Source organism: Pholcus phalangioides, unplaced genomic scaffold (assembly GCF_987345545.1).
Source record: "Pholcus phalangioides strain wild (caught in Gottingen) unplaced genomic scaffold, Ppha-v1.0 ptg000008l_1, whole genome shotgun sequence".
NCBI classification, from domain to species: Eukaryota; Metazoa; Arthropoda; class Arachnida; order Araneae; family Pholcidae; genus Pholcus; species Pholcus phalangioides.
This window is the reverse complement of record NW_028301601.1, coordinates 26,984,245-26,997,974: the sequence shown is the minus strand read 5'-3', so window position 1 is coordinate 26,997,974 and position 13,730 is coordinate 26,984,245. Positions and strand designations below refer to the sequence as shown.

The 13,730-nt window shown below is 37.1% G+C and overlaps 1 protein-coding gene across 1 annotated transcript; it reads right to left on the bottom strand.

Annotated features, from left to right (window-relative positions):
* Window positions 1–962: 962 nt before the first annotated feature.
* Window positions 963–11,414, bottom strand: LOC149084126 (R3H domain-containing protein 4-like). The gene is made up of 7 exons (XM_089234469.1): window positions 11,197–11,414; window positions 10,936–11,081; window positions 7,391–7,509; window positions 4,934–5,063; window positions 3,453–3,535; window positions 3,124–3,265; window positions 963–1,269 (listed from the first exon to the last, which is right to left on the bottom strand). Exons 1-7 carry the CDS (start codon window positions 11,265–11,267, stop codon window positions 1,151–1,153), a joined length of 810 nt encoding a protein of 269 aa, XP_089090595.1. The 5' UTR covers window positions 11,268–11,414; the 3' UTR covers window positions 963–1,150.
* Between the last annotated feature and the right edge of the window lie 2,316 nt (window positions 11,415–13,730).

The window sequence follows — 13,730 nt, the reverse complement described above, 5'->3', positions numbered from 1 at the left end:
GATTCAAACCCAGACCAGCACAGCCATAGGCTAGCAAGCTAACCACTTGACTGTCTGGTTATTCTGATCCAGATATTTCAAATATTGCTAAATAACCCTCCAGAGAGTGGTGCCGCTGTGGTGGTCGAGTGGTTATAGTGCCGGACTCGTGATGCGAGGATCCGGGTTCGAACCCCACAGTGGTGGTCGGCTGAAGTTGGTTTTCTGTGGTTCCCAACTTCAAGGCGCAAATGCGAGCCGATCTCCCCGTTAAAAAGTCTCGCCACAGAGAGCAACAGTCCTACAACGGTAAATCATCCAACCATAACACTTCACTCATAGTTAGTAAAACTGGGGGCAGATGACAGCACTACACATAACAAGCATTACACATAAACAAACTTTACGTCAGGTTGCACTACACGTACACGCACATTCCCGCATGTACCGATTCGTTGGGGGTTCGTTGGGGGGTTCCGCGGGGGGGTGCATGTGTGGTGTAGCAGTAGTAGGTAGGGGCTCGGGGATCCATGATGTTCTTAAGTCAGCCACCTCGTTGGGCAATTAGCCTGTTGTGGCGTTGTATTTGTATTTGTAAGAGAGAAAGAATGACAGATTCAATCACACTACAAAAAATGCATACACACACTTATTTAATGTTTTCGATTGGTAACTTGAAATATTGAGGTACCTGAATACTCATGATCAGACAGTGCATATCAATTGTGTGCCAGTAATAATGGAATATATATTATTGTATTGTAAAAACGACTGCACAACATCCATGCACTAATTCTCATTGAATATCCAAATGGTTACGAAAGACGAATAGAAAATCACACTCAACACTCCCGATTCCAACGTGTAGGAACATGCAACACACACGTTATGCATATCCACACACTGAACATCTAAAACTGTGCACATATTAAATCCATAATAATTTTTCCTGAAAAGCGTATAAACAATCAAAGAATATGTTTCGGCAAAACTATTTTACTTTATGCAAAAAAAACTTGCCCCAGACCCAATTCTTTCTTTTTCCAGACATGCTATCATATTCAATTATGAGAAGAAAAAAATCTTTCCTATTAAGAGTATAAAAACCATTCCATAAAAAGAGTTAAAAATCAGGTTAGAATCGGGTCATCAGATAAAAGAATCCGCAACTTCAGCGAGGGCGTTTTTTTGTGCAGTTCTCCAGAAATGTCGATAGTAGCATTGAAGGGAGTATAAACTCTGGTCTGTTGTTGCGAACTCTGGTCCATCTGGCACCGTTTCGGTCATAACCTGAAATATCAAATTACAGCCAGTATAATCTAAATGTATATAAAGTCTTAAATTATGCAATTTTAGTCAATTGGTGAATTGAACATAAAAATCATTAAAGAGGGTTCAAAAGGAAGTCGTGGCAACATATACAAACAAATTTTGATGAGCGAAAAATGGTGAATATAGCGAAACGTTCCAACAACAGCCAGTAACAGGATTGAGCAAGTGTGTGTTGTGGCCATTATTGAGAGGTTACCGTTATTAAAAGGAATTTTATTATACTGGGGGGGGGAAGGCATTTCAAACCCCCTGATTACCGGGCACCCCTCTTTTACAGACAAATCTTTTGTCCTGCAGTTATCTGCAAAAGGTAGGTTTTACTGTGTTATTTTTGATTGCTTGTAGAATTACTAGTATAACAACTCATGCCATACTTAATTAGAAGCTGTTTTTGTAACACATGACATTTATTTTGCATTTAAGATGCGTGAATTTTGCATGAAGTACTTCATTTGTGATTTTCTATTGTTAATTTCATTCAAACATATGAAGAAAAATGCATACAGCCGTGCTGTAATTCTTGGGGGGGGGGTCCTGAGATATGTATTCTTCAGATTGCTCCTCAGACTTCTTCTCCGATGAAATCAAGCTATTTTCCGTTGTCATCTAGGCCAGTATTTTCAATTAGTGCTCATCCGGGCACCCTTGGTCAAACATCATGGAAAACAAGGAGTCTCTGGTCTTTGACATCACTACCTGCTGAATTCTAACCCTAAATTCTGCTTTGTTCTTCTTGAAATGCATTTATTGCACCCATTTACATATACTTCAGGAACTTCCAGGGTTCACAGACTGTATTTTCAAAAACAATGATGTAGGAAAGAATCCATAGTTTTATGTTTGAAGGGCTCAAAGAAGAAACTCCTTTAAAACAACTCTTTAAGGTTATTTTTCTCATGTGATAAATTTTTCACATGTAATTTCCAAAAGCAGTCGTTATTCGGAAAGGTGGCTGTTATATAGGAGATGTTTTACTGTACACTACTTTCTTCACAGCAGTGATCACAGGTGTAAAGGAATTGACAATATCTAGAAGGGGCTTCTGACTCCATAATATTTTAAGATGCAACAGAATTTAAATTTTCGAATTATTCTCATAGTGGCCACCTGTGTTCAATGACCACCCCCTTTAGCTGCTATTTCAAGAACCAGCCATACCATACATACCTTTGGTGGTCAGCAGCCATCCTGTCAGTGGTGACTTTAACACAAATACAGGCTAAAAAAAAAAAATCTAGTACTGTATTTGTGTAGATATTTAAGGTATTTTATTTGATGTTCCACCTCCGGCTTTCATTTTGAAATTTCTGGTTTTATCATTCGAGCAGTAGTCACAGTACAAAGAGCATGCATCATATGCAAATAAAAGCTTGCAGACTTATACCTAGTGCATGGAATGGCTAAGGACAATGTATGAGCTGTTCAATGAATTCAGTGAGAATGCTTTCCATGCATACGTGTACCGAGAAATAATTTGTTTGGGTCTGCATAAAAATTTGTGAAATTATGAGACATTTAGAGTTGTTGGTACTCCATATTTGTATGCTCTTTGTATGACCACCACCTCTTGAATAAGAAAACCAGAAATTTCCCCTCTAGCACACTGCAGCGCAACCTCGTGTTTTCTACTCTTACTGGGATTTGAAGTGATATCTGCAGGAACAAACATAGATATTCAAACTACTTGACTGCTAGGCAACTGATAACAAGTATTACATAACCTGATTATTTAATCTACTTCTGCATTACGAAACACTATGTAAACTCATGCAACATCAAACACAGTAAATATAAATTTAACTTTTAACTTACTAAGAGAGGACAGATCCATGTATTGGCATAAGGCATGCAGCAACAAACGCTCGAAACTGTTTGGAATATAAGACTGGAAAATATTCCGAGGACGGTTCACAAAAAATGTGATCAGTTCACGCTCCAAGTGTGTCAATGGTCCCTGCAATGAAGAATAAGAAAAGTTATGAATAATTTACAGAAATTAAATCAACAACTCTTTAGAATAACATTTTTTCCCCTACAGTACAGAATCGGACAGATTTCATTACAGGTATGAGTAATGGATAAATAAAATATTGTTTGGTATCAAAGAGTATATATATTTTTTCCTGGTTAATATAACGCACCATTGGAATATGTCGTTTCAAGAGACATCTCAAGTCATTGTCAACTTTCTTGAAGCACTCTACTGCTGAAAATGCAGGGTGGTCTAAGAAAAATAGAGAAATAAAACATGAAACAAATTCCACTGTAAGACTCAAAGATCTGAAATTATGTTAAGGACTTTGTCCCTCATTTCGAACTGGCTTTTGTTCTACCTTTATTTAATAATACAGTTGATTAGCAATTATTTGATTACACAACATACACAATAATACAATAATGACAGACACATGAAAACCACAGATGCTGTCATGATAATGACGTGCCGCGAACTGAACTAAACGTCCAATAGTGGTGGTACAATATAATGACATGGTAGCACCATCCATCTGACATAAAGTCAATCACATACATAAGAGGTTCAAAACTACATATTTAATGTATTGTCCACCTATGTGGGGATACTCAGTGACTTCTTGTTACTATAGACTTCCAAAAAAAGCAGACTGTATTGTGTACTTTCTGAACTACATATTTAAATAGCACAAAACAGCATGTGAAAAATTGAAAGAATAAAAATTGAGTTGCTAGCCATATTTCTGGGGAGCCAAACATATCTTTTATCAAGAAAATATGGTTAAAATAATATTTTATTGATTGAGGTTAAAGTAAAATACGCAAAAAATATTAGCAAAAAAAAAAAAATTAACTGTTATAATCACACTTCCTTAACCAGTCATCTTGCCAATTAATTTCTCATTTTTCTTTTTTAAAGTTTGAAGCTAATAAAATATATTTTCCCTGTTAAAATTTTTTATGAACATATTGAATTATAGAGAGAAACAATGTCATTCTCCGCTGTTCATACGAAGTGCGAAAGCCTGGATAACTAAGCGATTGAGATCTAGTTTGGAAAGAAAACACATACTTCTAGCACAACTCAATTGATAGCCCATGACGATAGACCAGAGTTATGCTTGGTCTGAATGAATAAAATTAAGCTTGGTTAAAATAATAATTTCAGGATGGGAGTATAAAAAAAATGAATACACTCCCCCCCCCCCACCCCCGAAAAAAAAGTAAAATACTTTTTCATTATGGTGAAAGAATTGAACCTCTTGACACTTGAATAAATATGTAACCAAACTTCTTGATTTTTGCTATTTTCCAGGTCTTTTTGAGCTCTGGAAATTTTTTTGAAATTCAATTGTTATGGAGGGTAATTTTTTTTTCCATTTTTTGTAATACAAATACAGAGAGGAACAAATTTTAATGATTGGCACTTTTTTTTTTCATTGGAGGGCTGCACAAAAATGTAAATTTCTATATTCTTCCCAGCTATCATTTTATAGAGATGACACTGTCACAATTGAATTTTCATGTTTTTACTAATCATTTTTCATATTTATTACAAACAAAAGACATACAGAAATTTTTTATTCCTTTAAGGCAATTTTTTGTGAAACACTGATATACTATTTTACAGAAAATAATCCATATTTACCCGAACGCTTGTCATCCCTGGTATTCGATCCAGAAGGCAAATCGTGGCTGGGTGGCAGTGACTTTTTCTGAGCTGTTATTGCTTGGAAACAAGCTTCAACATCCGTACAGTTGATGAATTCATTCCACATCTGTTTGAATGAAAAAGCAAATCTCTGAGCTCAACTGTTAACTTGAATCATACAGCATGAAAAAAAGCAAAACATACAATAAAGATAAATTAAAAGTAAAGTAATGAGCTAAGTCACATTAATTTCCATATCATTTAACATGTCACTGTGACCAGAGGTGTAAGAAGGTGGGTCCGTGCCCCTCTCAAGCCCACCTAAAAATTAGAAGAAAAAAATTAATATTTTGGTGGAAGAATAGAAATATTGAAAAAAAAACCCCTTTATATGCTGCATTAACTAATTTCTGGTAAATTAAATGTTTTTCAAAGGGCGGTATAAATCAAAATTTCTAGGGAGGAAAATTTTCGTGCCCCCTGCAAAGGTCAATCCTGCATATGCTCTTGACAGTGACAATGATAAACTATTAAAGGTCTATTCACACACAATTGTCATGATGTATCTCTGTTCCAAAACATCCGTCTCAAGATGGGAAAGACTTATAAGATATGTGGGAGAGATAATTGAAACCATGAGTTAATGTCCCCCCTTTTTTAGAACAAGCAGAGAGGACCATTCATTCCCTTGCAACTCTTCCTGGCTCAGCCCTCCTTGTTCATTTCTATTCCATGTCATTGAGCAGGGGTTCCTCTGTCTTTCTATCAAATTTCCCTTGTATTTTTTAGTAAATGTATAGTGCAAACAAAAAGAAAACCAAAAAAAAAAAAAAAAAACCACAAAACGAGAAAAAATTGAAGCACCCCAGCCAAATTCCAAAAAAGCCAGGCACTTTTATTTCTTTAGAAAAATGGTCCAGAATAATGTCACCCCCCCCCCCCCCCAACTTTTACTGGCAGAAACACTGACATAATTTCTGAGAATTTTGTATTGTTTTCTGAACTTGATTTAGCAATCACATCTACAAAATTTTAAGAGCCAAATGGCAATTTTTCTGTTGCAGCGATGACCTGGAACCTAGGTTTTTTTTTTCATTGGGCTTCTTTTCTAAGTTTCCTCATGGTTTAAAAATTTAGATTTATCTAAACTTAGATAATACCTAAGTTTCCTTTGGAAACTTAGCTATTATCAATATTTGCAGATTGAATTTCCAACATGGAAGCATTGGAAATTCCTTTTTGTGACAAAACACATAAAAAACAAATGCAGTCAAACCTTGACTTACATGAAATGAACTTTCTGATTTAAAAAAAAATAGAGGCATCCTTAATCTGTTTCATGCCTCCCTTCCCTCAATTACCATGCATGGCACACTGCACAACATATTCAACACAGAAAAAATATAAAGCGGTCAAAGTTTCACATATGGAAATTTGAGCAAATATTTTTACTCCTAACATTTTAAGTTGAGATATCTGTAACTCAATCACTTATCTTCAAGGTTGCATTTATTTTATTTCCTTACACATACACATAAAAAAATTTACATTCAATAATCATCATCATAATAAGGCACTGTCTCCGATTCAAAGGTTGGCTATCATGGCTCTGCATTCTATTCGATCTTGAGCTTGTCTCTTTAACTAATGATACTGTTGTCCACTCCACTCCTTCTGGTCAGTGCTGCCCACCCGAGCACAGTACGGGGGCCTCAAGAGAATAGGGGCCTCACAAAAATGATATTTGGTCAAAATTTTCTAGAATTTACCTGGTAGGGCCTCTCGGTCTTCCTCTATTTTTATAACCTCTCACATATTCTTCAAATATCAGTGTTGTGTCTTGTCCTGCAGATCATTTCAGGATGTATCCAGCATACTTCTACTTCCTCACCACAGTATTTCTTATCAGATTGTCGAGATTTCCAGTTCTCCTCCTGACTTCTTCATTGGTGATTTTGTCAGTCGACTTCATTTTTAACATTCTTCTGTAGCATCAAACATCAAATGAGTTGATCTACTTTTTAAATTCCTTGTTGCATGCCCATATTTTGCATGTATACAGTAGGACTGGCCATACATAGCATCTCATCTCAGGAGCCTCGTTTTTAATTTCATGTTTAGGTCTTCCTTAAGAATTACATTTCCAAAAGGAGTCTTTAGCAAGCTGAATTCCCTTTCTTACTTTCATAGCGCTTCTCTTATCATTTGTTTGATAAAGATTCATATAAAAATATACTATATTATATATATTTTTTTATGGTACATATTTTATGTACCATAAAACACATTTAATCAAGATTAAAAAAAAATTCTTTTTAAACTGCTATATAAGTATTGAATTTTCTAAAAGGTTCTAAGTATTCTAAACAATGTTGCTTACGGAAATTGTTGATTTAATTATTCCATTTTCAGCACATTTGAACAAAGCTATATATGTATAGCTAGCTTATTTACCTCCATGTTCTCCCATTCAAGGCATATCTGGGAAAAAACCGATGCGCTTGGAGGAATGAAGTCATGGATGGTAATCTCTATCACCTCTTCTGGATCAGCGAGGGACAGGAGATAATTGACTGAAATTAACAAATATTATGCTTATATCAAATTTAAAAAAAGATTTCTCTAAAGAAGTGGTTCCCAAACGTTTTGAATCATGACTCCTCTTTCTTTACAAGAATTTTATTGATGACCTCCCTACATAGGGTAACCATACGTCCAGTTTTCCGGAACATTCTTGATTTTGCATAATTTTTAATGATTGTGCTTTAATTTCTATTATCAGTGATGAATGAAATCAAATTATTTTCTGATATTGAGATGGCAGAACTGTTTTATCATGAGATTTCAAACTACCCACATAGTTTTTAGCTTTGAATCCTGCGGAGGGTGTCATCAACGTAGCGACAAGTTAGGATAGAATGCTTATTTTGAGCGTTGTCATTGTGCAGAATGGATAACAAAACTTCAGGCCCAATGCAAGAATATTTTTGGGTTCTTTTCGTAGGAATAATAATTTTAGTTGATTTGTTATGTACGTTATTTTGAATATTCATAACATTTTCATGGTTGTGGCACAGCCACACTCGCTTTATTAAACAAAATTGTTTTTCAACTAAAGGAGTATTGTCTATTATAGTGACTACCTGGTGTGTACTCCCCACAGTAATTTTCACCCCAACCCTCCCTCTTCTTAATGGTTTAAAGCTCTCCCAATATTTTCAATGACTTTACTTCTTCACCAAAAGAGCTTAATAAACTATGCACTAGTGGCATTATTAATTGTTCATAATATAAAATGTAAACATTTACTCTATATACATGCACATGCTACTTCATCGTTCTGTGATTTTAGTTTTTAAAAATATTTTAATTTGGTTGATTCGTTCTGAAGTTTCCCTCCCCAAAATATTGACCAGATCTACTGATTATTGTACATGTAGAATTTGATAAATGATATGTGTATGGCAAGTAGCTGTTCAGCTGAGTTAAAGCATTTTTCAGTTTCGACATACTTTTAGTTACGGTATGGAAAATAAATTTTAAATTTGGATATTTTCATTTTGAAGAATCACTTGTGACCCCCTAGGGGGTCCCCCACACTTTGGGAACCACTGCTCTAAAGCGATATTTTGTTAAATTTAATGCATAACTTTTGCCATTCGTTACATGCAAATTTAAGCTTGAATAAACAGCAAAATAATCAATAACACTATGAATGGCTGTAATGATATATACAACAAATGAGACTTTGTTATTGCCTTAATCATTGCTAGTAATTAACATGAAAGATCAAACATTCTAACATAGTTTTGTGATTTGGAAGAAAGTTTGTTTCAAAAGTTAAACAGCTAATATAGAAGAAAGATGTCCTCTCCACTTGCTAACAGAAGATTTCCAGAAGACTGGTTATATGTGGAGATGATGATGATTTAGAAAGAAAATTCCATCTGTTTCCACAGGGACTCCAACCCCAGTCTCTTGTATGCCAGACGAATAATATAATAAGCTAATATGAAACTGCTGAAAGCCCTCGCGGGATGAGCATTCCTTGGATGAGATTTCCTTGATGGCAAGATGAAAAGGCGAGAAAGTTGGAAAAAAAATCTTTTGTTATCTAAAGCTTCCATTTTGATAGAAAATATTCAGGATTTTTTTCCCATGCAAAAATAATTAATAATCTGTATCTTTAAATCAAAAGCACCATGAACTTTATTTTTCAACAAGATGATGCCTGGCCACACTTTCCCTTCAAAGTGAAGCACAACTCATTTCGACATGGGCAATCTCTTCTTCCAAGTGAGTTGCGTCAGAAGTACATATGTGGTACCTCAACAGTGTTGAGCATGAAATTTTAGTGCTGCCATCTATATTTGAAATTTTTAGTGAAGTTTATATTGCTATATGAGCATATTGAAGTGTGAAATATGGTGGGATATTTGCACCTTTGTAGGTCTATTGCTTTCTGTGACAAAGCTTTTTGATAGGGAGAAATCAGCTTGCATTCACATATCAAAGTTGATAATCACAGAAGGCCAACTTCAGCCAGACAATCATGCCTGACCACATTGCTTGGCTCACTCTAAATGCATTGCAAGATGGTTGAAAGACTGAGAATTCCACTTGGGTCAGTACACAAATCTCAACACTCGGTTGCTTAGCAGGAAAAAAATGTCTGTTTAAGTGAGACATTGGGATAAAATTGAAGCTGAAGGCCTCCGTATAAGTCTGTAGCAATGCTCTGATTGGTTGCTTGCAGCCCCAAAACAAAATGTTTTCATTGTTCCGCAATGAGCCCTCGGAAGACTAGAAAAGTTATGTGATAAAAATTTCCATAATAGTACTTTCCACACCTTTTTTGGAATTCTTCCAGATTGTTCTGCAACATACGCAGCACCATCATTTAAACATTTTCCAGGGGGGGGGGGACAAAGAACAGGTACTCAATGCATGTATATATATATACCATTTCTAGTGTATTTTTTAAAGTGGGGGGGGGGCCGCCCCCCCCAAATGACGGGCCTTAATATAAATATAATAAACGTATATATTCTGTCTACTCGCAGCGCTCAGTACTGTGTAACATATAGTTATGTTTAACTGTTAATCGTTGAAATAAACTTGTTAATTGTTACTGCTGTGTCATCAGCCCTTCCGTGAACGCCTTCATTTGTTCATAAGATGAACATGTCTAATTCTGCCTAAAATTATACAAAAGGAGCAGATTTTGGGAGCACCTATCTTCAAGATACCTGGCCCCCATTGTGAAGGATCTATGCGTCTTACTGTTGTATATCTTTGAAAATCAAATAATTTATTAAGCAATTGAATATCCCTCTAATGCAGGCATCTTCAACCCCTTGCTCATGAGCAACACGTGCTAGATGCTCATGTCTAATTTCATGCTCGCGAGTACATGATCAACTTTCCAATTAAATACCTCGTAAAAATTGCGCTCTGGGAAATTATCCTGATTTTATACATCTGCATATCAAACTTGCAGAAAAGGGTGCTCTTGTTTTGATGATGGATACAGGCAGCGCTCGCGATGACTACTACTACGTAACCGTACATGCACCTTGTACACATTCCTCTACAGAATTTCTAACGAATCGGTACATGTTGGAATCTGTGTTTTGAGAGCATACATGACCCTAATGTATTTATGTTGTTGAGTTGCACTTGTTTCATGTATACATGCTACCATCTGTCTTCCATTTCTTCTGATAGAAATGCTTGAATTTCCATGTTATGTCAGTATCGTGTTGTAGGTCTGCCCGCCGAGAGCAGGCAGGCCTACAACACGATATTGACATAACGTGCTCGCGACTAGAAAAAGGTTGAAGACCTCTGATCTATAGGCTGTTTTCGTTCTTTCATGGCGCCCTAGCAATGTATGAGAGTTTGCAGTTTCACATTGACCAATGCTATATAACATTAAACTCATTAATTACATACTTCTAATAATATTAATGTTGGTATTAAACATGAATGATACTTACAGTTTTCGATGCGTTTCTTCTTTTTCCCGCTCTTGGTCCTCGGATTGCTTGTGGGTCCACCAATAGCTTGGGGTCTGGTCCTATTCCTCACTTTACGAACCCTTCTAGGCTCTGGTTGCTCCAAATTCTGGACCTGGTCCTCGATTCTTGAAAACACAAACAATCACATTACAATTTACCAATTTAAATAATTATATGCCTAATAGAAATAAGGGGGGGGGGGGAGTATTTGTGACACTGATGAAATATAGAATCTCTAACTCGTTCAAGACATCCTCGATGGAGTCGCTGTAACCATTTTGAAGGCTCGAAAGATTTCTAATCACTCCCATCGCTGTGACAACAATAGCTGTATAACGGATTTCAGTGGGACAATATGTTTATTCTTATTTATTGCATCATACTTATCTATGTTTGTTTTGACATGGCGGACTGTTGATCTTCTTTGCCCTTCAGTCTTGTTTACACCGGAAGCAACTGTTACCGGAAATGGAGTGGTGAGCCACGCCTGTGCAGACGATAGGAAGTTTTCGATTCAAAATGTCTAGAATTTCTTGCGAGTGTGTATTTTGCTTTATTTCTCCTCGATTGTATTTTGAAATGATATAGGGTTTTTTTTATAAAATTATGTTTTTGAAGATAACTATAATTTTTCAAATATAATTTAAATACTATTTATTTTAAAAAGAATCACTTTGATTTTTGATGCAGTTTTTGTGACCCTGTTTTAAACAGATAAAAATCTGACCATACATCCCGTTTTTGTGTGAGAAAAGCGACGTTTTCGTCACGTCAGCAATGACAATGCAGAAAATAAACTAAACTGCAAATTATGACTAAAATCACTAAAAACTGCCAAATATGGAAATGAAGTGCTACTACAAATGACAGTCGATTAAAATGCAGTTCAGGGGGAAAAAAAAAGTTGAATATTTTATGGGAATATTTTTCAGCCACCTCGTTGAACATTCTGTGTGTTGCAATGCCGTAGCGTACCTTCTCGGGGGCCCGGGACAGGCATTTTCTTGAGGGGTGGGCTCCATTAAGAAAGAATAATTATGAAAAATGAATGTTCTTCATCTTTTGTAAGGACCCATTAGGCTCTTGGCCCCGGGACAGTGCCACGGTTGTCCCAGCCTAGTTACAGCCTTGGTCTGTTGTGGCCTTTGTATTTCTGTGAGACTCCTGTGTGAGATGAATGTTACAATTTTTATTCATAATTAAAATAATATAATTTATGAGTAGGAAAAAAATAATTACAAACCTTAATTTCAGTAAAGAATAGAAAATCAAGTCACTTCCACTAAAATATACGGGACATTGTCACAAAGAAAAAAAGTCGGGATGACCTAAGTTGGAGGAGAATGCCAGAATATCCCAGGAAAAACCAACCGGGTTGCCCAAAAATTTGGTAACCAACATCAGGAGGCAATCCGGGCATTGTTCGGTATATTCGGATACAGGGTCCCCTCCCCTCTAATTAAAAAAATGTATAAGCCTTTAATGCCTGAGACCATAGCCTAATATCCCGGAAACCGCTTGTAACTCATCGAACGCCGACCATGACAGCCTCAGGAAATATTTTAGAAAAAAGGAATAGTTTCGTATGCGGGAAGGTGGACTATTGCGCCCCTCTCACAGGTTCACACCTACGGCGTGTACAGTGAACAGTGGGGCGCAGTAGTCCGTCCTCTCGCATACGAAAGAAACTATAATTTTTTTTAAAGTATTCCCTGAGGCTGTCATAGTCGGCGTTCGATGATGAGTTACAAGCGATTTCCGGACTATTAGGCTATGGTCTCAGGCAGGGCCGCAAATAGATACTTGGTCAGCCGGGGTAAGTACTCATTTAGACGTCCCTCGTAATGCTGAAGAAGAGGTTACAGGGTTAAATCTGTGCCCCCTTCCCCTTTTGTCCTGTGCCCGGGGCACCAGACCCGCCTGATCCGCCTTAGTTGCGGCCCTGGTCTCGGGCATTTTCTTCCTGACGTTTCACCTACATCTGTGGCAGTTCATCTCCTGAGGTTATAACACCACATTATTCCCAAGAGCATGTACTGCTTATATTGCTTATAGTGTACAGCTTCCCGACATCCTGGAACCGGGTCCCTAAGTTGAAATTAATATAGTGGGATTTATTTATAGTAATAGTTTTATAGAGGGAGTATAAGTTGTGTGTGTGTGTGGCAGGTGTGTGTGTGGGGTATTTATAGTGGATGAGCGGGAATCACTTTGCCGTTGAGAGGCATTGTAACTGTGGAAGGACATTGCTGTTGATGATAGAACATACATGCTCAACCCCCCCCCCCCTGGTCCGCGGGCCAAATTTGTCTCTCAGAGTAATCCGATGTGGCCCGCGGACTCAAGCCTAATTTTGTAAAGATGAACAGGTGGCACATTTACAGATTGCTCACGTGACCTGCGGCACAGTTTCAGAGCACTTGAACGGCCCACAGTGCAGTTCCACATCATTCGAGTTACCCGCTGCACAGATCCACATCATTCGAGTTTCCCGCGGCACAGATCCACATAACTGAAGCGGCCCATGTCACGGCGGCATATTTCTACGTGACTTAAATAACTGACGGTACATTTATAGATAACTCAAGTGACCTGCGGCATATTCACAGGTAACTTTAGTGACCCACGGATCATAGATCACTTAAGGGGGGGGGCGAAACTAGAGGAAGGGGGGAGGGTAAAGTTGGTAAATTTTAGGTGAAAACAAAAACCACCGTTATAAAATCATTGAATCGTACGGTAGGAGTGGCAAAGTCATGTTTGTCCCCCCACAG